Source organism: Coregonus clupeaformis, chromosome 34, assembly GCF_020615455.1.
Source record: "Coregonus clupeaformis isolate EN_2021a chromosome 34, ASM2061545v1, whole genome shotgun sequence".
In the NCBI taxonomy this organism is placed as follows: domain Eukaryota; kingdom Metazoa; phylum Chordata; class Actinopteri; order Salmoniformes; family Salmonidae; genus Coregonus; species Coregonus clupeaformis.
Genome location: NC_059225.1, coordinates 31,137,946 through 31,161,596, shown reverse-complemented (window position 1 = coordinate 31,161,596; position 23,651 = coordinate 31,137,946). Strand labels below are relative to the sequence as shown.

Genomic DNA, 23,651 nt, shown 5'->3' with positions numbered 1-23,651 from the left:
GTTATTACCCTACCAAGAAATGGTATTGTCCGTACCTGGTTATTGATCATACCACCTTATTGTTTATACATGTTATTGTTCACACCATGTTATAGTTGGTCCTCTGTAGCTGAATTGGTAGAGCATGGCGCTTGTAATGCCAGGGTAGTGGGTTTGATCCCCGGGACCACCCATACGTAAAAATGTATGCACACATGACTGTAAGTCGCTTTGGATAAAAGTGTCTGCTAAATGGCATATCATATTATATAATTAATACCACGTTATTGTTCATACCAAAACATTGTGTCCTTTAGAACATTATTACTAGTTCTGGAACAGCAATATGAGGGGTTATTAGGTGTGACTATCAAATGTTACATACTGTTTATGCATAACGGTACAACTGTGTAGGCTACTTTGTGGACAGGCATTTGTGTGTGCTTGTAAGAGCATTTGAGTGTGTGTGTCTGTGTGTCTGTCTGTGATTGCGAGCACATGCTTATATGTGTGTATATATATATATATATATATATATATATATTCAAACCTTAACTTGATGCTTCCACTCATCCCGCGTCTTTGTCAGGTCCAGAGATAGATCCATTGTGGTACGTGGGGCGTGGGGTGAGGCCCATCGGGCGCTTTGGGAAGAGGCAGAGCAGAGGAGGGGGCAGCGGTGGGCTCAGACACCCTGGGTCTGTGGCAAACACTCTGGAGCTTCTCCTCAACACCATCAGGAACCAGGAGAGCCTCGGGAAGACGCTGGGAGGGGAGGACGCCGACTGGTTACCGTGACAACATGCCCACCTGGCCGCTCGCCACCCACCGTCTGTGTCTGTGAACGTGTCTTTTTTTATTTAGTCAAGGATTGTCCCTTTCTCTGTCTCTGTCTCCTTTTCTTTCTTCCTTCCTTCCTGTGTCTTTCTTCTTCTCAAGGTTTGCTCTCAAGCCTGTCTTACTCGAAGGGACCTCTAAACTGGCTGACCAAAAAAATCTGTTGTATTCTGTACATACAGAGAAATGCAATCTATATTGATGAATAAATGAAGATGTCTCTAACTATGTTTTTGGTAGATTGGTGATGTTACCAGTTATTGTTTAATGAAAAGCAGGAAGTATATCAAGAGAAATATAAAGATGCTCAAATTCCGATATGAATCTTTCTGTGAATTAGCGGGGGTTTCTTTTTTTTTACCATGAGGTATTTATATTGCTGATAAAGGGATTTTCTTTGTAACATAAGATAATACGTTATTAAGTTAGGAATGACAGGAAACTCCAGAGGTTATTCAGGTATGCAAACTTTTATTCATTTAGTATTACACTTTTTCTCATTCAGAGCAATTTGGCACAGAGAATCTATTTTTTGCTTCTTAATATTTTTCCCCAACACACGATATGGATTGCAACAAACGATTGCACATATGAGTGAATAGTCCATCAGAGCTGTGCGTAGTGAACTCCACTACAGTCATTCAGTCGTGATGGCAGCTAGGTTGCACAGTCTCTCACAGACAACACAGAAGGATCAAGTTTATGATTGGGCAATTATATCTTATAAGTCATATCCATTTTTTACATATATACATAAACAAATTCTGAGGTGAGATCAAATATTTTTTTTTACAATAGAAAAATACAGGACATTGATAATAATGAACCCCGTGGCTGTGCTTCTCATGAGAATTTTGTACATCTATTTAACATGCGTTTAGACACACACAACAACACACTTCCAGGAACAACGACAACATACAGGAACGATCTGCAAAACCTGCAAAATGTGATCATGGGATGAATAGATGGACTCACCAGTGGACAGTGTTCAAATAGAATCTAATTGAATCCAACAGAATCTAATTGAATCTAATTGAATCAAATAGAATCTAATTGAATCCAATAGAATCTAATTGAATCCAATAGAATCTAATTGAATCCAATACAAGTGCCAGCAGTCCATATGTATGGGAATAACCCATGTTATCAAAGAACAACTAGATGACACTTTATACTAGTTCTGGTCCAGGGCGTTATGTGCGGCTTGAAAAAGGCTCAGGCCGTACATAACACCACGGACCAGAGCAAACGTCATGCTATTTTACCTGTAATTACCGAGCAGTAGATAGGAACAGAATCCTACTAAGCCTTGTATTTCATATCCTCTATATTAATACTATCTGACTTACTCATTATAAAGAGCAGGGCCTGTATTTATAAGCACCTCAGAATAGAAGTGCTGATCTCTGATCAGTTTTTCGTTGTAGATCACAATGAATACAGTTACATGGACAGGGAAGACCTGATCCTTCAATGAGATGCTTGATAAAAACAGGCCTAGCCCTCAAGACTCTCACCCTGGTCTTTGGAGTAATGCCACACACTGCATCAACTGCTATTTAAAGCATCTCCCATTTTATCATGAATATGAATACCATTATCACCTTTAAAATCACACATTTCTAGACAATTAATGCAGCCATACATGTAAAGCACTTTGAAGGAGGAAACATGACACGCTTTCAGACATAACTGATGAGAACATCTTTCAGAGGGGGAGAATACAACCTACACCATTTTCCGCCCACTTTGTTCTAGGGAAAATAATAACAACCTTGAAAAGTCAAAAATTGAATTGCTTGTAATAACATCATGGTCTTCATGGCATTTTGTCATACAGCCCAGTAGACTTCATTATGCATAAATCTTTACAAGATATTTAACACAAATGTACAACTCATTACTGGAGCCATACAGCACAGGAGAGAAATCAGGATCTATGCCAAATAAAGGCCACAAAGCTGAAACAAATGAAACATAAAAATAACAACAACTAATGACTTAGAATGGTGACAATTTCATAGACAGGTGCTTTTGTTTGGTAAGAAACACGTGTTCATTTCGTCAATTCATGGATTCTTTGGGTTCATAAATGTTTTACAGATAGGTAGCCTATTTGTGTGATAAATGCTTCATTATTTGTAAATGCAATTCAATGTAAATGTTGCATTACATTACTAGCAATATAGCAAAACTTTCTCAAAATATGGTAACTTAGCACAAGAGTAATTAGGTAATCACAAAATCACCTCCTTCAAAAGGTTGAGGTGTGTTCACTTGTTATCTTAATGTCAATTCTTAAGGAACAGGAGAGGACACCAGATGTTTTTTCAAGTAACCCTCTTCTCTAAAATCTGAAAAACATCAGACCATATCTTAGTGAATGAGGATTGTTATTTTCTAGTTTCAAGGAAATTATTACTTCTGAGTCTTTACACAGAAATAATAATAAAATGACAACATTGAACAGGTTCTGCAGGTGCTCTGCAATTCATGACATTTCATCGATGAGCAAAATGAAAACAGTAGTAGTTGAGCCTCTTTAGGGACATGTACCACATAAGTTTTCACATCTTCATTGTACGTTAGTTCAAACACCTACAATACTCTTGCAAACAGTTAGAAAAAAGACTGACAGTGGTTTTTTCTTTTCTGTACTACAACGACTTTGAAGTTACGTTTTCTTTTGACAGTAGGACAGTGAGTTGTCTCGGTGAGGAGTGTTCGTATGCTGATTTTAAGGCAGAGACAGGCCGTCTATCAACCCACCAGGATGTGGCGTCGTGGTTACAATGAGTGAGGCCCAGGGGGGCGGATGGAGTAGGATGGGACAGGAGTTGGGTCAATCCTGGGCTGGGGAGGCAGGGTAAGGGGTCGTTTTTAGGGGGGTGACAGGATGGGGCCGTGCCTGGCTGAGGAGAGTGCTGGGTGGGGTGCACAGGGCAGGTGTTAGCCCCTGCGTAGCCCGAGGCGGACGCTGGATCAAGGCACTGGAGTTGAGAGGCCCCACGTGGGTCCACGGGTCCTGCGGGGCCCTTGAGGGACTTTTTGTGCTGTCTGTCTGTCACTACGGCTGAAGTGCTCTCACCTGCTGCTCAGACTCCTTATCTGGAAGAAGACCAGGATATACATATAAACATATAATTAAGCTATTGGGGTAGCTAAGGAGAGTTGTCAAAATGAGAAATGAAGCTATTACACAGTATAACGGTAACTGTAGTTTACATTGCATATACACTGAATGACAAAACAATAAGAACACCTTTCCGATATTGCGTTGCACTCCCCCCCCTTTTGCCCTCAGAACAGCCTCAATCCGTCGGCACCTGGACTCTACAAGGTGTCGAAAGCGATCCACAGGGATGCTGGCCCATGTTGACTCCAATGCTTCCCACAGTTGTGTCAAGTTGGCTGGATGTCCTTTGGGTGGTGGAACATTCTTGATAAACACAGGAAACTGTTGAGTGTGAAAAACACAGCAGCGTTGCAGTTCTTGACACAAACCAGTGCGCCTGGCACCTACTACCATACCCCATTCAAAGGCATTTAAATATTTTTTCTTGCCCATTCACCCTCTGAATGTCACACATACACAATCCATGTCTCAATTGACTCAAGGCTTGAAAATCCTTGAAAACCTGTCTCCTCCCCTTCATCTACACTGATTGAAGTGGATTTAACAAGTGACATCAATAAGGGATCATAGCTTTCACCTGGATTCACCTGGTCAGTCTATGTCATGGAAAGAGCAGGTGTCCTTAATGTTTTGTACACTCAGTGTATTTGGTCATATTTAATCAGAATTGGCCATACAATTCAGAAGTTCCCCAGACAGAGCAAGTAACAGTAAAACATGATTCCTTTACTGAAATAATAATTACAAAATGCTAATCTAATGACGATCCCTTTCTGAAATCAATGCTGTATGACAATATGAGAGTTCTTCTTTGATTTTGCCTCTGATGTGTTGTGCTTTTCTTTGAGACTAAAACTAAAAACAGAGTGAATCACTGATACGGTGATGGTGCCAAACATAAAGAAAACCCCCATTAATAATTAATTAACATGAAAAGGAGTGTGTCCCCATCGGTTGATGACGCAGCCGTCCGATTCGTCTCTTATTCTCTGTGCTCCTTCTCTCTTTCCTAATGGAACCTTTCTCTTTCTTCCTTTCTATGTCTTCCCTCTCTAGCTGGTGCCTTTAGTCTCCCATCCATTAAATCTCTTCCTTTAGATCCAAATGTGTGATGTTAGCCTTCTAAGTGTGAATACATGTTTTTTTTTCTTCTCCAATCCAACGTCCACACATGAAAAAGGGTGTGTTATTATGTGGAGCAGACAACATTGTGTTGCCACAGCGATGTGAGCCACGATCGATGTAAAACGCACATCAGCGCATTAAGAGGGTGTGTGTGTGTTTTACGACTGCTGAAAGGCAAAACTTGCTCCTTGAGACAGTGTGACATTTCACAGTCTGAAAGATTTGAGATTTTATGAAGTGACAACGTTTGGATCATTTTTCGCCCTGGTACTTTTTCAATCAACAAGGGGAGTCAACCCTATAAACTTAATTAAACAAAAGTAGAAAAGGGAAATGGAGGTGTCAATAGATTAAATAGAACAACAACAAAAAAAGTTTTCAAACCAGGTTTTCTTTCTGATCATTTCAACAAGTCCGTTACCTTTGACTGGAGGGGCAGGTAGCTTTCTCCTCTGTTGGCGTGATGTGTCGAGGGTTTGAGGCTACAGAGAAACAGCAGATGAGTGCGGTGAATACAGTGGCCATTAGGCTGTGTTTGTGTGTAATTATAGTACGGTGAAGAATACTACCTTAGGTTTTGGCGTGGGGAATTTGGAGAAACGATTGCAGGCGGTGACGTTCAGTCCAGCTGTTTTTAAAGATAATATCCTCACCTCGATGTCTGATATCTGGAGGGGGATGATGAAAAACGATTCAGAAAAAGGATATCAGACCTGAAGTAAAACTATATTTGCTGTACATGTAGAGCAAAGCTCAGGTTAACAGATCATTTTAATTAACTTTGCTCCTGAAGGACAATTTAGAAAACACCAGTGGAATACAATTACATATCCTACACATTCTCTCCAGTCTCCCCATTTAAGCCTGCATTCTAACAGGACCATCAGACATTGGTCGCGTTCCAGGCCGACCACATTGCAGTTGGGCATCAAATTGCTATATCATAACATGTGGTTGGTAGCCTAGGGTGGTCTAGCGGTCTAAGGCGCAGCCTCCGGGACACATGCCAACCTACTTCCCTTTGACACAAACGATCTTTCCCCACAGTCATCCTCTCTCTTTGCTCAATAAAGTCCGAAAATACCTTAAACATATATATAACAAAAGAAGATGTGGTTGGCTCATATGTCAAACACCTATACAGGCGTTGTGAAATCTGACATGCATCTGAAATGTAATCAGCATGGAACACAGCCATTGAAACAACTGGGCGTTTGGATATGAATGGACCCCCTACCTGGAGCTCAGACTGCTGCACCTGGGTCGCGGCAGTGGCCAGCTGGTCCTCCAGGAAGGCCAGCTCTCTGTCTGAGGTGCCACTGCTGATGCCCCGGGCCACCTCCTCCAGGTCCCCCAGTGCCCCCTCTAGGCCGTACACCACCCCCGCAGCCAGGTACACCTGCAGGGATAAGTCACATGTTACAGGAGAGCTCAATGTGCCCATCACATTAAATGAAATAATACAGGTGTTAGTCACTATATGGTCATGCTAGGATGGACAAAAGTGGCTCAGATAGTGACTTCAGATGCGCAAGTACACATTGGTTATTTATTCTCTTGATCTAGGGTTATGGTTGAGGTTATGGTAAGGATTCAGTTTAGGGTTTAGAAAGCGCTGCACTTTGGTCCTTTCTAGCATGACCAGATAGTGACAACCGCCAACATTCAGATGTATGTAGGCTGTGGGTCTCACGTTTTCCTCCATCTTGGTGAGTTTCTGCTCCAGCTTCCTGGTCTCTAAGCAGCTGGAGAAGGATTCAGACGCGCTCATGCACTCTGAGGGGGTGACGCTATCGCCCCCCGCCTCACCAATCAGCTCCTCGGTGGCGTTGAGCACCTTCAGGACCTCTGTGGTGATACTGCACAGAGATGCAGCCGAGTACTTCTGTTCAACACACACACACACGTCAAGACACACACACACACACACAGAGAGAGAGACACCACATACAAACACACACAGAGATACAAGTCAGGCACACATAGGCACAAAGATGATTAGTGAGTAAAAACATGGAACAGTGAAGAGAAGAGTCGTAGAAGGGTCCGAGTGAGGTGTTTACAGCATGGTCCTCAATGACAGACGGAGTCAGTCAATGACACACAGCGCTTATACACCTCCAATCAACACACACACATCATCACGACTCACGCTCGACCTGCAAGGAGCGATCAGGTGGAGGAAAACAGTGTGAGGCTTCAGGTAGAAGAGGAGGAGAGCTGTTGACCTTTTCTATTAGTAGATTCCATTATTGAATAGGTTTAAGTTATAGAGGTCATGTAAGGGTGACAGTGGACCTAACATACAGTGCATTCGGAAGGTATTCAGAGCCCTTGACTTATTCTAAAATGGATTAAACAACAAATGTTCCTCAATCTACACACAGTACCCCATAATGACAAAGCGAAAACAGGTTTTTAGACATTTTTGCAAATGTATTCAAAATAAAAAACAGAAATACCTTATTTACATAAGTATTCAGACCCTTTGCTATGAGACTTGAAATTAAGCTCAGGTGCATCCTGTTCCCATTGATCATCCTTGAGATGTTTCTACAACTTGATTGGAGTCCACCTGTGGTAAATTCAAGAACCCGATGGTCACTCTGACAGAGCTCCAGAGTTCCTCTGTAGAGATGGGAGAACCTTCCAGAAAGACAACCATCTCTGCACCACCAATCAGGCCTTTATGGTAGGTGTGTCCAGACAGAAGCCACTCCTCAGTAAAAGGCACATGACAGCCCACTTGGAGTTTGCCAAAAGGCATCTAAAGACTGAGACCATGAGAAACAAGATTCTCTGGTCTGATGAAACCAAGATTGAACTCTTTGGCCTGAATGCCAAGCGTCACGTCTGGAGGAAACCTGGCACCATCCCTACGGTGAAGTGTGGTGGTGGTAGCATCATGCTGTGGGGATGTTTTTCAGCGGCAGGGACTGGGAGACTAGTCAGGATTGAGGGAAAGATGAATGGAGAAAAGTACAGAGAGATGAAAACCTGCTCCAGAGCGCTCAGGACCTCAGACTGGGGCGAAAGTTCACCTTCCAACAGGACAACGAACCTAAGCACACAGCCAAGACAACGCAGGAGTGGCTTCGTCCTTGAGTGGCCCAGCCAGAGCCCAGACTTGAACCCGATTGAACATCTCTGGAGAGACCTGAAAATAGCTGTGCAGCGACGCCCCACATCCAACCTGACAGAGCTTGAGAGGATCTGCAGAGAAGAATGGGAGAAACTCCCCAAATACAGGTGTGCCAAGCTTGTAGCGTCATACCCAAGAAGACTTGAGGCTGTAATCGCTGCCAAAGGTGCTTCAACAGAGTACTGAGTAAAGGGTCTGAATACTTATGTAAATGTGTATTTTCCATTTTTTATTTTAATTTTAATTTCTAAAAACCTGTTTTTTCTTTGTCATTATGGGATATTGTGTGTAGATTGATGAAGGAAAAAAAGTATTTAATCAATTTTAGAATAAGGCTGTAACATAACAAAATGTGTAAAAAAGTCAAGGGGTTTAAATACTTTCCGAATGCACTGTATGGTAAATGAAAGTGCAGTCCCGGCTGGAACCTATACGACATAACAAACCACACTCCAACTGTAAAGTACAAACAAGAACAGTACATCTGAACAGATGAGAAGGAGAGAGGGGAGAGGGAGAAGGAGAGAGATAGATGTAATTCAATATTGAGTTAATCATTGGCTTGAAGCTTTGATCTGTGGGACTAATGAGTGCATTGATCCACCCGCTTTTGCTCTCTCTCTCTCTCTCTCTCTCTCTCTCTCTCTCTAAGACATGTTAGTTAGCTAGTGACCTGCGTGGGCTCTGAAAGGAAGTGTACAGTGTGGGTGTTAGGGGGTGTTAGTGGGTGGCACTCGAGTCTGAGATGAGACGAGATGAGAGACGGCTCCTTTTCAACACTCAGCGGTGACATAGAGAGCAAAGAGTTCCGGTACTGACTAAGTAGGTCGATGGAGAATGGGAGCCGGATTGAGAGTTTTGGCCATCACCTCCTTTACAAAGAGACATCATTATCACTCCCAACACATGCCTAATTTCCTACTGTGACATTTGTGTTTAGAAAGCGCATCCACACTAGTATTCCTGAGATACCATGCAGTGTGTGCTTGTGTAAAGGACATCAACGCTGCTTGCTTTGCGAGTACCACTTCCTTCCGATTCGGCCCATACCTGGCTCGAACTCGGGATCTCTGCCTCACAAACACAAGTGACCGCCCTCCCTCAAGCGTCTTAGCCGATTGAGCCACCTCAAAAGCTAGATAATGAGGCGACGCAAGCGGGACACTTACGGCTGAGGAGTACGTTTCACATATCACCATGTGCTACACTTGGGTGATATGAACATGCTGCAGATCTTTTCTTTTGATACTTAGTCATATCTCAAACAAGTGGAGAGCTATGCAAATTTACTTTACAGTGTCTTTAATATTCCAAAAGAGGGACGGCGACAGCATCTTCCACAAATGGCCGCAACAGCAACGTTTTCAATTCATGGTGCTCTTATTTATAAAAAAATTAATACATCACCTTTTAAAAAATAGAAACAAGAGCACCATGAATTGAAAACGTTGTTGTTGTGGTCATTATTTTGTGGGAGAAGATGTTGTCACTTTTCCTCTTTTGGAATAAAAAGGGACTTTACCCAGATTAGCACCCCATTCCAGAGAAGCCTTTTAGTAGTGTGTGGGTGTGTGGGATATCATGGTATATCAATCCATCCATATTTATACTTGAGTAAAAGTAACAAATGAAAGTAAATGTTATACATCAAATTCCTTATATTAAGCAAACCAGACGGCACGATTTTCTTGTTTTTGTACCTTTACGGACAGACAGGGGCACACTCCAAGACTTTACAAGACATTACAAACGCAGTATTTGTGTTTAGTGAGTCCGCCAGATCAGAGACAGTAGGGATGACAACGCGTGATATTGGTAGGTGCATGAATTGGACCATATTGCTGTCCTGCCTGAGCATTCGAAATGTAACGAGTACTTTTGGGTGTCAGGTAAAGTATTTTCTTTAGAAATGTAGTGGAGTAAAAGTAAAACTTGTCAAAAATATAAATAGTAAAGTACAGATACCAAAATAACTACTTATTAGTCCTTTCAAGTATTTCTACTAGTTTCACACCTTTTATGTAAGTCTGCCATTCATACCCCAGCCTCTGCCCTTTCCAAATGTCTAAAATGTATTGAAAAAGAATAAAAGAGAAAAGCACTATAAATGAAACAAGTATATTAGCTAATGCAATCGGCTTCATATGTCTGAATTGAATTCAGCACCATCAGCTTTTCACTCCCTCTTTCACTCCCTATCTATTCCTAAAATAGGACACATCTCGATAAGAACAAATCGGCATCACAAATGGTATCCTACACACTACATGCACTGGTCAAAAGTAGTGTACTATAGAAGGAATAGGGCGCTATTTGGGACACAAACAACTGAAGTAGAGCAGAGAGAGAGAGAGAGTGACTAATACCATTATGGTCCTTGACAAAACAAGCATGTCTCACTTGATCATGCCTTACTTGTGACAGAGTGTCTGAGAAAGCATTGTAAAAGGAGGAATCATCAGATAGATGCATGTGTGCCTGAGTGTGTGTTAGTGTGTGCGGTCTACAGTCATGGTCAAAAGTTTTGAGAATGACACAAGTATTGGTCTTCACAAAGTTTGCTGCTTCAGTGTTTTTAGATATTTTTGTCAGATGTTACTATGGTATACTGAAGTATAATTACAAGCATTCCATAAGTGTCAAAGGCTTTTATTGACAATTACATTAAGTTTATGCAAAGAGTCAATATTTGCAGTGTTGACCCTTCTTTTTCAAGACCTCTGCAATCCGCCCTGGCATGCTGTCAATTAACTTCTGGGCCACATCCTGACTGATGGCAGCCCATTCTTGGATAATCAATGCTTGGAGTTTGTCAGAATTTGTGGGGTTTTGTTTGTCCACCCGCCTCTTGAGGATTGACCACAAGTTCTCAATGGGATTAAGGTCTGGGGAGTTTCCTGGCCTTTGACCCAAAATGTCGATGTTTTGTTCCCCGAGCCACAAAGTTATCATTTTGCCTTATGGCAAGGTGCTCCATCATGCTGGAAAAGGCCTTGTTCGTCACCAAACTGTTCTTGGATGGTTGGGAGAAGTTGCTCTTGAAGGATGTGTTGGTACCATTCTTTATTCATGGCTGTGTTCTTAGGCAAAATTGTGAGTGAGCCCACTCCCTTGGCTGAGAAGCAACCCCACACATGAATGTTCTCAGGATACTTTACTGTTGGCATGACACAGGACTAATGGTAGCGCTCACCTTCTCTTCTCCGGACAAGCTTTTTTCCGGATGCCCCAAACAATCGGAAAGGGGATTCATCAGAGAAAATTACTTTACCCCAGTCCTCAGCAGACAATCCCTGTACCTTTTGCAGAATATCAGTCTGTCCCTGATGTTTTTCCTGGAGAGAAGTGGCTTCCTCGCTGCCCTTCTTGACACCAGGCCATCCTCCAAAAGTCTTCGCCTCACTGTGCGTGCAGATGCAATCACACCTGCCTGCTGCCATTCCTCTGCACTGGTGGTGCCCTGATTCCGCAGCTGAATCAACTTTAGGAGACGGTCCTGGTGCTTGCTGGACTTTCTTGGGCGCCTTGAAGCCTTCTTCACAACAATTGAACCTCTCTCCTTGAAGTTCTTGATGATCCGATAAATGGTTGATTTAGGTGCAATCTTACTAGCAGCAATATCCTTGCCCGTGAAGCCCTTTTTGTGCAAAGCAATGATGACGGCACGTGTTTCCTTGCAGGTAACCATGGTTAACAGAGGAAGAACAATGATTTCAAGCACCACCCTCCTTTTAAAGCTTCCAGTCTGTTATTCTAACTCAATCAGCATGACAGAGTGATCTCCAGCCTTGTGCTTGTCAACACTCTCACCTATGTTAACGAGATAATCACTGACATGATGTCAGCTGGTCCTTTTGTGGCAGGGCTGAGATGCAGTGGAAATGTTTTTTGGGGATTAAGTTCATTTTCATGGCAAAGAGGGACTTTGCAATTAATTGCAATTGATCTGATCACTCTTCATAACATTCTGGAGTATATGCAAATTGGCATCATAAAAACTGAGGCAGCAGACTTTGTGAAAATTAGTATTTGTCTCATTCTCAAAACTTTTGACCATGACTGTACGTCAATCACAGTAATTTCATAGTTTTGGTGTATCAAGTGAATGTTAAGGTTGGGACTTAGTCATGACTCATGTTGCATAGAAGGTCTATGTGTGTGTGTGTGTGTGTGTGTGTGTGTGTGTGTGTGTGTGTGTGTGTGTGTGTGTGTGTGTGGCCCATACGTGTGCCCGTGTGTGTGATGTCCTGACCGGGGCTGTTATAGAGACAGTAGATTTCACCTGCTGTAAGAGAGAGGAGAGCAACTATAGCCTCCGCTGTAGTTCCAACCCATTCTGTCCCTCCTGACAGACAAGACAGACACGCATGGACGGACAGACGGACGGACAGAGAGACAGACAGGAGAAAGGGAGAAAAGGAGAGAGGTGGGACATGGATGGCACAGCAAAATATGGATGAGAGAAGAGGTAAGAAGAGGTAAGCGAGCAGGGAGAAAGACGTTAGGGATGAGTAGAAGGTACAGGCAGAAGAGATGGGAGGGGAAATAAAGGAGTGAAATGAGGAGTACGATACAGAGACAGTTTAACAACAGATTGAAAGATAACTAAGGGTAGCCCCCTGCCGTGTTTAGGTGAGGACAAACAGGACATTGATGGTAGGCTAAAGCCATAGAGCCATAGATGTACTCGAGAGCTCGTCTCCTATCTTTACCCATGCTAAAACAGGCTCTGGGCCAAGTAACCCTATCCTGGTATCCATATCCCTAGATTTGGCCCTCTAGCCAACTCTATGGCTAAAGCGAAATATGAAACAATGAGTTCCTGTTCCGCCTCTCTTTGCTCACCTGTCCGTCACACAGCACCCCCTCCTGGACAGATGGGGAAATAGAAGGTGAGGTGGGCGTGGATCTGATCTTTTCTTTTTGGTCTTCCACTTGTTCCCCCTTTTTCTCGGTCTTTCTGTCCACCTCTTTTCTCTGTGGTCTCTTACTTTGCCTGTTCTTCTCCACTGTCTTCTCTTCTCTGTCATCTACTTTCTCTTCCAAACTATTTCCTCCTCTCTCCAACCTCCTCTCCTTCACTCTCTCCTCCTCTCTTAACGTCGGCCTTTCCGTTAGTCGCTCTCTCTTTTTCAGTTCCAGCCCTTTCACTGACTCGATTGTCTCTCTCTTCGTCCTATCCTGACTTTTACTGCTCGGTCTGTCTCTCGGTCTCTCACTCTGTCTCTGCCGATCTCGTTCTCTCTCATTCTGCCTCAACTTCTCTTTCAGTCTGTCACTTTCTCTGTCTCTCCCTCCAGGACTTTGGATTGGCTCGTCCTCGGACGAGCTCACTACTTCTTTGCTGTCGGCTCGTCCAACCAGCTGGCTCAGTTTGGAGCGGAGCTCCTGCTCCAGTGTGTCTCCAGAGCCGGGCCCAGTGCTGCTGGGGGACAGTGGGCCAGGGGCCATGGGGTTAAGGGGGTTGGGGGCCGCAGAGTTAGGGGCCATAGTGTCCTGGTCCTTGGGCTCGGGGGTCATGACCTCAGAGGAGGCTTTAGGGATGGGCACCACATCAGGGGCGGCCATCTCCTCACTCATGCCCCTCTTCAACAGGGCATTCAGCAGGAAACTGTTCTCCTAAGGATGGAGAGAGAAAGAGAGAGCGAGAGAGAAAGAGAGAGCGAGAGAGAGCGAGAGAAGAGAGAGAGGAGAGAGAGAGAGGAAAGAGAGAGAGAGAGAGAGAGAGAGAGAGAGAGAGAGAGAGAGTGAGAGAGAGAGGAGAGAGAGAAAAGAGAAAGAGCGAGAGAAAGAAAGAGAGAGCAATAGGGAGAGAGACCCTAATGTATTAATTAATTAATTAATTTCTTTCTTTATGAAAAATATTGGTCCTTTTCTGCCACATAGTGGTGAGGTAATGTTTCTCAGTCTTATGAGGGTTGACCAATGACTTTAAACCTTTTTCAGACATTTGTAACAACAAAAATGAGGTGGAGTAAAAATTATTATAAATCCAAAATCTCTGTATAGCTCAATTTACTACTGTAAATGAGAAATGAGAACGAGATTGGTGTAGCTGCTACACGCTCCTTATCTTTACATTTTAGTAATTTAGCACAGGGTTTCCCCCCCTGGGTGCACGTTTTGGTTTTTGCCCTAGCACTACACAGCTGATTCAAATAACCAACTCATCATCAAGCTTTGATTATTTGAATCAGCTGTGTAGTGCTAGCGCAAAAAAAATAAATGTGAACCCATGGGGGGATTTAGCAGAGACTGTCAGCCAGAGTGACTTACTGTCAAAGCGTTCAACTAAGGTAGGCAAGACAACCGCATATCACAGTCATGGCAAGTTAAACTTCCTGTCGTCCTCCCACCTGTACAGATTGTGCGTAGAGGGGCTGTGTGTGGGCCTGGTTCCCCGCCGGTTCCCTCTTGCTCTTCCTGCGTCTCCGCGACCTCCTGACCTGGTCGCTCTGCCTGCTGTCCTCCGCCTCGCTACTATCCCCCGTCAACTTGGGGTTAAAGTTCACATCCAGCGCCTCCGGGTGGAGCGGGTACGAAGGGAGGTTCTGGTGTTGATGATGGTGGTACTGAGCTTGCTGGGGATGAAGATGCGGGTCCGAGTTAGGGCCTTTTTTTCCCATCAAGTTCTGGAGGGGTTTGCGGGGGCGGGCGGAAGGTACCGAGGTGGACTCTGAGTCCGAGTTGAGGGTCTCAGTGTTGGTGTACTGGCCCGAGGAGGGCGAGGTGACCGAGAGCTGGACCGGGGTGTACGTCCACTCCGGGTCGTGTTGGGAGTCCGTGTAGTACGTCTCGTCTGAGAGTTTCCGTCGAAACTGGCGGAGCGCGGTCCCCCAGCCCCCCTCGTCATTCTCCTGATCGGATTCAGAGCCCATCTCGTCATAGGCTGAGACCACGCCAGACTCTTTCTCCAGGACGCTGAACACCAGCGACTTTCTCTTGGTCAGTAGGCTGGGACGGGAGTGCTGAGAGCTCTGCAGAGCGATCCAGTTACCGTCAGGGCTCTGCAAAACCGAGGACGCGCCTGTACATACATACATACATACATACAAGCACAGACAAACATATACAAAGCTTTACATAAGTGACAAAAACAGCATTCTTCCTGTGAGCGTAATGGTATGGAATTGTCCTGTTGCATGTAACATACTGTTTTTGACTGTACAAATAAGAGACGTGAAATTACTGACATCTTTGCATGTCATGTGTGACAGAATGGACATGTCTCTGGGTTGAGTGTAGAGTGTTATGCATCTGACTAAAAGGATGACTGCTATGGACGTGTCTCTGTCTCTAATGTGTGTGTGACTGTATGAGGGATCCATGTTTCAGTGTGTGTCGTACTGGAGTTGTCCAGGCGGTCCACACTCTTCCAGCTGGGCAGTGAGGAGGCCCTGGCAGTGTCCTTCTTCAGAGAGGTGTAGTCCTGTACCCCGCCCCCTTCCCCTGCCCCCGCCACCACTAGTGCCTCAGTGACCTTCGCTGGAGAGTCATCACTGGTCAGGGAGAATGCCGACTGCGACCTCTGTACACACACGCACCAACAACAAATACAAAAACATGTTAATGATAGGCTACACACTTTAAAAACTACAAGTGCTGAAAAGGTAACACAGAATTATACAGAATGCAGAATGTTGGGTCTACCAGCCAAGGCCAGCTTCAAATGCTAACTCTCACAGTGGCAGAATTTTGTTCAGGGCAGCAATTTTCCCATGCTTCAGTTCCAGCCAAACAAAACTTGAGGATTAGGTAGAAAAGATTAGCTTGTTTGGGTGGCTATGTGGATAACAGTGACTACGTGCTGTTATTCACCGATCCAACTGAACGTGAACTGGTTGTTTGGTTAAAATGTCAGAAGGTATTGAAACGAAATGGCAACTCAAGTTTGTGTTCTTCCGGTATCCTGGTACATTGTATGACTGACTTTCAGGATGCGTCCTAAATGGTACCCTATTTTACATAGTGCACTACTTTTGACCAGAGCCCTTTGGGGTTCCATTTGGGACGAACAGCCAGTCACATGGATGTGATTCATATAAAGAGTCAGCAGGGGGCATCAGAGAACTACAAATACGGACAAGAACAGCGGAGGAGGAACTAATATGAATAAAAAATCTCTGTTTACAGACACACACTCACTTTGAGCTCATTCATAGCGTATGTGTGTGTGTGTGTGTGTGTGCGCGTGACCGTATGTGTATATGTGTGCGCACCTGTGTGTGTGTCTGCGCACACTTTTGTGTGTGTGTGTGTGCAGAGCGTTGATAAAGGGAGCCCATCCCTCTGTGGCCCAGGGAGTGTGTGTAGAGGTTTCCCTGGTAAATTACTATACAGCTCACAGGTACAAACAGCAATCATGCGAAAACCAGCCAAAATAATGGAAACACTTGAGTAAATGAGGGATGCAAAGTATATTAAAAGCATGCGCTTCCACACAGGTGTGGTTCCTGAGTTAATTAAGCAATTAACATCCCATCATTCTTAGGGTCATGTCTAAAAATTATTTTGGCTACCATGGCTATGCCCCCATAGGATGACAATGCCCCCATCCACAGGGCACGAGTGGTCACTGAATGGTTTGATGAGCATGAAAATGACGTAAACCATATGCCATGGCCGTCTCAGTCACCAGATCTCAACCAGATCGCAACACAATTGAACTTATGGGAGATTCTGGAGCGGCGCCTGAGACAGCGTTTTCCAACACAATCAATAAAACACCAAATGATGGAATTTCTCATGGAAGAATGGTATCACATCTCTCCAATAGAGTTCCAGACACTTGTAGAATCTATGCCAAGGCGCATTGAAGCTGTTCTGGCTCGTGGTGGCCCAACACCACTTTATATTGGCGGTTCCCTTATTTTGGCAGCCAGACCTCAACCCTGTCTGTCCTCATATCTCATCACTAGGGACAGCAGTTTTTCCTGACCAGGCTCTAGCTAGAGACTATATTTAGGGCCCAGTATTTCCTGGGTCAGGTCAAATGGTCAGGAAAAAGTGTAGTGTATTGTAGTGTAGTATAGTGGAGCTTACTTTAGTGTAGTATAGTATATTATAGTGGAGCTTATTGTGGAGTAGTATAGCATAGTGTAGTGTAGTGCAGTGTAGTGTAGGGTAGTGTAGGGTAGTGTAGTGCAGGGTAGCGTTCCATAGTGTAGTGTAGTGTAGTGCAGTGTAGGGTAGGGTAGTGTAGTTCAGGGTAGCGTTTGGTAGTGTAGTGTAATGTAGCGCAGTGTAGTGTAGGGTAGTGCATTGCGGTGCAGTGTAGTGTAGGGTAGTGTAACGTAGTGTAGTGTAGGGTAGTGTAGTGCAGGGTAGTGTAGTGCAGGGTAGTCTAGTGCAGGGTAGCGTTCCGTAGTGTAGTGTAGTGTAGTGTAGGGTAGTGTAGGGTAGGATAGTGTAGTGCAGGGTAGCATTCGGTAGTGTAGTGTAACATAGTGTAGTGTAACGTAGTGTAGTGCAGGGTAGCGTTCCATAGTGTAGTGTAGTGTAGTGTAGTTCAGGGTAGCGTTTGGTAGTGTAGTGTAATGTAGCGCAGTGTAGTGTAGGGTAGTGCATTGTGGTGCAGTGTAGTGTAGGGTAGTGTAACATAGTGTAGGGTAGCGTTCCATGGTGTAGTGTAGTGTAGTGTAGTGTAGTGTAGTGTAGTGTAGTGTAGTGTAGTGTAGTGCAGGGTAGCGTTCCATAGTGTAGTGTAGTGTAGTGTAGTGTAGTGCAGGGTAGCGTAGTGTAGTGTAGTGTAGTGTAGGGTAGTGTAGGGTAGTGCAGGGTAGCGTTCCGTAGTGTAGTGTAGTGTAGTGTAGGGTAGTGTAGTGTAGTGTAGGGTAGGGTAGCGTTCCATAGTGTAGTGTAGTGTAGTGTAGGGTAGGGTAGGGTAGTGTAGTGTAGGGTAGTGTAGGGTAGCGTTCCATAGTGTAGTGTAGTGTAGTGTAGGGTAGCGTTCCATGGTGTAGTGTAGTGTAGTGCAGGGTAGCGTTCCATAGTGTAGTGTAGTGTAGGGTAGTGTAGTGCGAGGTAGCGTTCCATAGTGTAGTGTAGTGTAGTGCAGTGTAGGGTAGGGTAGTGTAGTTCAGGGTAGCGTTTGGTAGTGTAGTGTAATGTAGCGCAGTGTAGTGTAGGGTAGTGCATTGCGGTGCAGTGTAGTGTAGTGTAGGGTAGTGTAACGTAGTGTAGTGTAGGGTAGTGTAGTGCAGGGTAGTCTAGTGCAGGGTAGTCTAGTGCAGGGTAGCGTTCCATAGTGTAGTGTAGGGTAGTGTAGTGTAGTGTAGGGTAGTGTAGGGTAGTGTAGTGCAGGGTAGCATTCGGTAGTGTAGTGTAACATAGTGTAGTGTAACGTAGTGTAGTGCAGGGTAGCGTTCCATAGTGTAGTGTAGTGTAGTGTAGGGTAGTGTAGGGTAGGGTAGGATAGTGTAGTGCAGGGTAGCATTTGGTAGTGTAGTGTAACATAGTGTAGTGTAACGTAGTGTAGTGCAGGGTAGCGTTCCATAGTGTAGTGTAGTGTAATGTAGCGCAGTGTAGTGTAGGGTAGTGCATTGCGGTGCAGTGTAGTGTAGGGTAGTGTAACGTAGTGTAGGGTAGCGTTCCATGGTGTAGTGTAGTGTAGTGTAGTGTAGTGTAGTGTAGTGTAGTGCAGGGTAGCGTTCCATAGTGTAGTGTAGTGTAGTGTAGTGCAGGGTAGCGTTCCGTAGTGTAGTGTAGTGTAGTGTAGGGTAGTGTAGGGTAGTGCAGGGTAGCGTTCCGTAGTGTAGTGTAGTGTAGTGTAGTGTAGGGTAGTGTAGTGCAGGGTAGCGTTCCATAGTGTAGTGTAGTGTAGTGTAGTGTAGGGTAGTGTAGTGTAGTGTAGGGTAGTGTTCCATAGTGTAGTGTAGTGTAGTGTAGGGTAGCGTTCCATAGTGTAGTGTAGTGTAGGGTAGTGTAGTGTAGTGTAGGGTAGTGTAGGGTAGTGTAGTGCAGGGTAGCGTTCCATAGTGTAGTGTAGTGTAGTGTAGGGTAGTGTAGTGTAGGGTAGGGTAGCGTTCCATAGTGTAGTGTAGTGTAGTGTAGTGTAGTGTAGGGTAGGGTAGTGTAGGGTAGTGTAGGGTAGCGTTCCATAGTGTAGTGTAGTGTAGTGTAGGGTAGCGTTCCATAGTGTAGTGTAGTGTAGTGTAGTGTAGGGTAGCGTTCCGTAGTGTAGTGTAGTGTAGGGTAGCGTTCCATAGTGTAGTGTAGGGTAGTGTTCCGTAGTGTAGTGTAGGGTAGTGTAGTGCAGTGTAGGGTAGTGTAGTGCAGGGTAGCGTTCGGTAGTGTAGTGTAACATAGAGTAGTGTAACGTAGTGTAGTGCAGGGTAGCGTTCCATAGTGTAGTGTAGTGTAGTGTAGTCCAGGGTAGCGTTTGGTAGTGTAGTGTAATGTAGCGCAGTGTAGTGTAGGGTAGTGCATTGTGGTGCAGTGTAGTGTAGGGTAGTGTAACGTAGTGTAGTGCAGGGTAGCGTTCCATAGTGTAGTGTAGTGCAGCGTTCCGTAGTGTAGTGTAGTGTAGGGTAGTGTAGGGTAGTGTAGTGCAGGTTAGCGTTCGGTAGTGTAGTTTAGCGTAGGGTAGTGTAGTGCAGGGTAGCGTTCCATAGTGTAGTGTAGTGCAGGGTAGCGTTCCATAGTGTAGTGTAGTGCAGCGTTCCGTAGTGTAGTGTAGGGTAGGGTAGCATTCCGTAGTGTAGTGTAGGGTAGGGTAGCATTCCGTAGTGTAGGGTAGTGTAGTGCAGGGTAGCGTTCGGTAGTGTAGTGTAACGTACCGCAGTGTAGTGTAGTGTAGTGTAGTGTAGTGTAGTGCAGGGTAGCGTTCCATAGTGTAGTGTAGTGTAGGGTAGGGTAGTGTAGTGTAGGGTTGCGTTGTGTAGGGTAGTGTAGTGTAGTGTAGTGTAGTGCAGGGTAGCGTTCCGTAGTGTAGTTTAGTGTAGGGTAGTGTAGTGTAGGGTAGTGTTCCATAGTGTAGTGTAGTGCAGGGTAGTGCAGGGTAGCGTTCCGTAGTGTAGTGTAGTGTAGTGTAGGGTAGTGTAGGGTAGTGTAGTGCAGGGTAGCGTTCGGTAGTGTAGTGTAACGTACCGCAGTGTAGTGTGGTGTAGTGTAGTGCAGGGTAGCGTTCCATAGTGTAGTGTAGGGTAGTGTAGTGTAGGGTAGTGTAGTGTAGTGTAGGGTAGCGTTGTGTAGTGTAGGGTAGTGTAGTGTAGGGTTGCGTTGTGTAGTGTAGGGTAGTGTAGCTTATGTAGTGCAGCGTAGTATAGTGTACTGTAGAATACAGTAGTGTAGTGTAGTGCGGTTCAGTGTAGTACAGTGTAACATAGCTTAGTGTACTGTATTGTAGTGTAGTGCAGTGGTGCAGTGGCGCAGTGGTCTAAGGCACTGCATCGCAGTGCTAACTGTGCCACTAGAGATCCTGGTTCGAATCCAGGCTCTGTCGCAGCCGGCCGCGACCGGGAGACTCATGGGCGGCGCACAATTGGCCCAGGGTAGGGGAGGGAATGGCCGGCAGGGATGTAGCTCAGTTGATAGAGTATGGCATTTGCAATGCCAGGGTTGTGGGTTCGATTCCCACGGGGGGCCAGTATAAAAAATAAAATAAAATATGTATACACTAACTGTAAGTCGCTCTGGATAAGAGCGTCTGCTAAATGACTAAAATGTAAAATGTAAATGTAGTGTAATGTAGTGCTGGGTAGCGTAGTGTAGTGTAACGTAACGTTGTGAAGTGTAATGTAACGTAGAAAAGTGTGTAATGTAGTGTAGTGTGGTGCACGGTAGCGTAGTGTAGTGTAGTGTAGCGTTACGGAATGTAACGTAGCATAGCCTAGTGTAGTGTAGCGTTACGGAATGTAGCGTAGCATAGCGCAGCATAGCCTAGTGTAGTGAGGGCTTCCACCCAGACTGACCCAGAGGGAGTAGGAGCTCTTGAGGTGGGTCCGGTTGGCCTGGGCCAGGGTGCTGTGAGGGGGCAGGCTGGGGGAGGACAGCTCACTGCCCTGGGGCTGGCCCTGGCTCTGTGGCCACACAAAGTCATACTCCGTCTGCATCTCGGAATGCTTCCTCCTCTGGATGATCTGGGACAGAGAAGGAGAGGGGGGAGAGAAAGAGAAAGAGCGAGAGAGGGCAATGTTAATGTGATGTCACCAAAAACGTCACACCAAACTCCAAACATAAAACATACTTTTTGTACGATGGTTGTGGCGAGTTCCTCTATAAGCTCTTCTTTGTGGTCCCGTAGGTAGCGAGCCTCATTCTGCTTCTCCTGCAACACAGATACATCAAAGCCTGCTCAGAACTACTGTAAAACAAGCTTTTCTACAAGCACCAAAACCTCATCCCTAAACCAAACCCTCATCCCAATAGCTCCAAACCAAAAGAGAGAGAGAGAGAGAGAGAGAGAGAGAGAGAGAGAGAGAGAGAGAGAGAGAGAGAGAGAGAGAGAGAGAGAGAGAGAGAGAGAGAGAGAGACAGAGACAGAGACAGAGACAGAGACAGAGAGAGACAGACAGAGACAGAGACAGAGACAGAGAGAGAGAGAGACAGAGACAGAGACAGAGACAGAGACAGAGACAGAGACAGAGACAGAGACAGAGACAGAGACAGAGACAGAGACAGAGACAGAGACAGACAGAGACAGACAGACAGACAGACAGGGAGAGAGGGAGAGAGAGGAGAAAGAGAGAGAGAGATCGAGATAAAGAGAGAAGGAAGGAGTGTTGTCTCACCAAGCTGTCACTAAACTCCTCTGCCTTGGCGATGGCTTCCTCTATGGCCTCCTCAGCAACGCGCAGGGCAACAGTGAGGGTCTCTGCCATGCTGTGTCCTGCAAACACACACACATATACACACACACACACACGTTTACTTACAGCCCTCTCAGGAGCTGTCATTACATAAATGGCAGATTTAATTAGAGATACAGTATACTAGACAAAACATTACCATTGCAGAGCAAATGCAATTAGTGCTGTCTGACTGTGTGTGTGTGTGTGTGTGCGTACATGCGTGTGTATATATGTGAGAGCGTGTGTGTTTGGGGGTCTGTTTTAGATGGGCAGATAAATACACAGTGGTCTTGTCTATTTGCTGTGATGACTCAGGTCAGGGCTGTGGTGGAGTGCTGCTGTGATGACTCATGTCAGGGCTGTGGTGGAGTGCTGCTGTGATGACTCAGGTCAGGGCTGTGGTGGAGTGCTGCTGTGATGACTCAGGTCAGGGCTGTGGTGGAGTGCTGCTGTGATGACTCAGGCCAGGGCTGTGGTGGAGTGCTGCTGTGATGACTCAGGTCAGGGCTGTGGTGGAGTGCTACTGTGATTACTGTGATTCCCAAACACAAGAGGCCGACTGGGAGGATCACAGACCTCTGGAACAAGAGGACCACGCAGCAGTGTGTATGTGTGTACTGCTATAATGCTGTGTCATGCTGTGGCTATACGCAATAAGTTAGTCTGATGAAACAGATATAGCTAGTATGACCATTATTCATTGGTTGGGTTCTACATGAGGTTGTGTACCTTCACTCTGCCTGTAGAAGGTGGAGTCACTGCCACAGACGCTGCCATCGTTGTCATTGCTTCCGTCGTGAACACTGCTTTCTACAGGGGAGACAGAGACACAGAGTGAGAGAGATAGACAGAGACACAGAGTGAGAGAGATAGACAGAGACACAGAGTGAGAGAGATAGACAGAGACACAGAGTGAGAGAGATAGACAGAGACACAGAGTGAGAGAGATAGACAGAGACACAGAGTGAGAGAGAGACAGAGACACAGAGTGAGAGAGGTAGACAGAGACACAGAGTGAGAGAGGTAGACAGAGACACAGAGTGAGAGAGGTAGACAGAGACACAGAGTGAGAGAGATAGACAGACACAGAGTGAGAGAGATAGACAGAGACACAGAGTGAGAGAGATAGACAGAGACACAGAGTGAGAGAGATAGACAGAGACACAGAGTGAGAGAGATAGACAGAGACACAGAGTGAGAGAGATAGACAGAGACACAGAGTGAGAGAGATAGACAGACACAGAGTGAGAGAGATAGACAGAGACAGAGTGAGAGAGATAGACAGAGACACAGAGAAAAGAAGAAAAGAGAGAGAGAGAGAGAACAGCAACTCACTGCTTTCTCCGGGGGAGACAGACACATAGAGACACAGAGGAGAGTTTAAAGGTCAGAGGTCAGCTACGGTTGTGCTGGGAGGAACCTTGGTTCACACTGAGAAAACCTCACCTCAGCCTCATCAGCAGAGGAGAGCAATGTGGCACCTATGGCACTGCTCCAATTCATTTGAACACATCCCTGAACCCATTTTCTTTCAGCCGTGTGTATGTGTGTGTTTATGAACTGTGGGTGTGTTTGCCTGTGTAGCGTTGTCTCTTCATTAACCACACCCCATTGCAGAGGGCCATTTGTTGGCAGATAT

At 45.2% G+C, this 23,651-nt stretch overlaps 1 protein-coding gene across 1 annotated transcript in view; it reads right to left on the bottom strand.

The window, feature by feature from the left end:
* Positions 1 to 1,276: 1,276 nt before the first annotated feature.
* LOC121550007 (rab effector MyRIP) overlaps positions 1,277 to 23,651 on the bottom strand; it is a 66,511-nt gene continuing 44,136 nt past the window's right edge. The window contains exons 3-14 of the mRNA XM_045210548.1: positions 22,742 to 22,822; positions 21,953 to 22,050; positions 21,409 to 21,489; positions 21,134 to 21,301; positions 15,570 to 15,750; positions 14,579 to 15,249; positions 13,068 to 13,841; positions 6,774 to 6,965; positions 6,318 to 6,479; positions 5,650 to 5,748; positions 5,502 to 5,562; positions 1,277 to 3,927 (exon numbers count right to left, since the gene is read on the bottom strand). Of these exons, the coding sequence (XP_045066483.1) occupies positions 3,887 to 3,927; positions 5,502 to 5,562; positions 5,650 to 5,748; positions 6,318 to 6,479; positions 6,774 to 6,965; positions 13,068 to 13,841; positions 14,579 to 15,249; positions 15,570 to 15,750; positions 21,134 to 21,301; positions 21,409 to 21,489; positions 21,953 to 22,050; positions 22,742 to 22,822 (2,609 nt within the window). The 3' untranslated portion in view covers positions 1,277 to 3,886. The remainder of the gene's footprint in view (positions 3,928 to 5,501; positions 5,563 to 5,649; positions 5,749 to 6,317; positions 6,480 to 6,773; positions 6,966 to 13,067; positions 13,842 to 14,578; positions 15,250 to 15,569; positions 15,751 to 21,133; positions 21,302 to 21,408; positions 21,490 to 21,952; positions 22,051 to 22,741; positions 22,823 to 23,651) is intronic.